Genomic DNA, 2,182 nt, shown 5'->3' on the forward strand with positions numbered 1-2,182 from the left:
GGGGGAGGGAGGGAGGGAGAGACAGGTAAATGAGGCAGCTGATACAGTAGGCACTGGGGACACTTCCCAGGCAGCACGCTCTCTACCAGAGACCACTGAATCCTGTTTTCTATGTTCGCCGAGGTGTGCCCTGGACCGCCCCCCACTGAAACTGGAAAGCTGGCATGATCAAAGAGTCTGCGGCGGTAGGTGAACTCTAGCTCTCTGCAGATGAACGGGGCGTGGAGCTGCTGCCGGAGACTTCCTGCCAGCACGGCGGACTTCCGCGACGATTAGTCATGCCCAGCGCTGGCTGAGGGCCGCTCCCTACCCGGGGTTCATGCGGTTTTACGGCCGCAGCTCAAGGCAAGGACGGAGGTCTGCGCCCCAGACTCAGAGCTCCCCACAGGCAGGAATTCGCACGGTTTAAAAACCCCTTGGTCTGGCAGAGTCCTCTGAAATGCTGATTTGATGGAAAACTACCAGAGGCCAGCTGCGTCCCACAGGCACAGATGCCCCAGAGGGTCAGGCCACACCTCAGGCGGCCGGGAGTCAGCGCTGCGGGCCGGACTGAGTCCTGCCCCCCACCAGTGCGCACACACGGCGGTGTCTTGGAGCCTGGGCGCTCCTGCGGGTGACGGGGCGCTCTGCCATTCTAATGTGCCATAGCGTAACCCCGGGGTGGGGGCTCTCTGGCTGCTGGGCAGAGAAACACCAACCTCCAGTCCACTTAGAGGCCGGGGGCTAGAGCGCCCCCTGGTGGCGCAGAGGGTTACAGCTGCCTGCAGCCGCTTCAGCGCGGGTTCGATCCCCGCCCCAGGGGACCCCCAGGGCGCCGCCGACCCCTCCTGTCTCCCCGCTGCTCCCCTCCGCAGTGGACTTTGTCCATCTGCCTGTGCTGCTCCCCGCTCTGTCTCTGGGGAGTCCCCTCACTCCCTGCCCCTCTGGCCTGCACCCCGGTTCTGTGTGCATCCATCAATCAATCTTTTGGAAAGAAAGAAAAAGCGGGGGCTTTAAGGCCACCCAGAGGGGCACGGCCCCGTCATTCTGCCCCGCCCCTGGCGCTGAGCGGAGAGTTACCTGCTCTTCCAGCCGCTGGTTCTGCTCCAAAACCAGACGCATGTGGTCCTGGAGGGCCGAGTGCTCGTGCTTCGGCAGGCTCGCCCGCTTGGCCTTCCGTGCGGAGAGAACAGTAAGGCGCGGGCTGGCTCGGGGCAGGTGGCAGCTAAGGGGAACCCCCGCCCCCAGCTCCAGGGCTCTCCCGGTCGCCAGGTGGGTGTTTCTTAAACTTGGAGACCCGAGTCAGCTCTCGAGTCCAAGTCTCACGCCCCTGCCCACCTAACTGTAAAGCCCCGAAGTTGTGCCAGTTTGTATTCTGGACCTTAGTGGCAGTGGGGGGGGGGGGCTTCTCTCTGCAGGGGGGCCCAGCCCTAACCCCAGGGGCACTTCTGGCCAGCGGAGCGTCCACGCACTGGATGCACAAAACACCGAACACTTGCTTTCCCCAGGAGCGAAGGCAGTTCTGGATTCGCTGCACTAGCTCTGTAACAGGGGTCGCCAGGAAAAGGGGGTTCCAGGCGCCCTGCCCCAGCCAAGGGAGGGGGGCGCTGAGCGGGGAGGGGCAGACTCTGGAGAGGAGACCGAGGGTGGGCAGGTGGGCAGGTGGTGATAGGTGGGTCGAGCTCCTGTTGGCTCTGTTTCTCAGGAATCCGAGACAAGTGGCTGCCGATGCCCAGGGCAGTCGGCACGGCGAGGCGCCCGCGTGAGGGCGCGCCCAGGCGGACACGGACGGCGGCTCCCTACCTTCACGGCGCAGCCATAGGGCCTGAAAGGGCAGTCCTGCTCCGCGTGCGGACACTCGGCCAGGTGCTGCTGCACCTGCAGGCGGAGAGGCCTCAGCGCGCCTCCCGCCGCCCGTGGCGCAGCAGGCCGGGGGCTGGGGAGACCCCGAGGCCCCGCACCCAGGATCGGGCCCCGCTGCGGACCCCGCCCCCTGCGGGGTTCCGCGGCACCCGCGCCCCGAGCGGCGGGCCTGCACCCACAGACACTACGGAGGGGGTTGTTTGCAGTTACCTCAGATCTGGGAATAGACTGCGAGCAGTTGTTGGGGCAGGACACCGGGCACGCGGGGCACAGGCTGCTCTCGTGGCTCTGGAAGGAGGCGCAGTGAGCCAGGCGCCCCGCCCTCCCGCCCCGCTCGCCC

General features: G+C 66.2%; 1 protein-coding gene across 1 annotated transcript in view; it reads right to left on the reverse strand.

Moving 5' to 3' along the window:
* TRAF5 (TNF receptor-associated factor 5) overlaps positions 1–2,182 on the reverse strand; it is a 14,940-nt gene that overhangs the window by 4,206 nt on the left and 8,552 nt on the right. Inside the window, exon 4 of the mRNA XM_004694923.2 lies at positions 1,060–1,152. Coding sequence (XP_004694980.1) covers positions 1,060–1,152 — 93 coding nt within the window. The remainder of the gene's footprint in view (positions 1–1,059; positions 1,153–2,182) is intronic.

Source organism: Condylura cristata, unplaced genomic scaffold (assembly GCF_000260355.1).
Source record: "Condylura cristata isolate star-nosed mole 26May11 unplaced genomic scaffold, ConCri1.0 scaffold00050, whole genome shotgun sequence".
Lineage (NCBI taxonomy): Eukaryota > Metazoa > Chordata > Mammalia > Eulipotyphla > Talpidae > Condylura > Condylura cristata.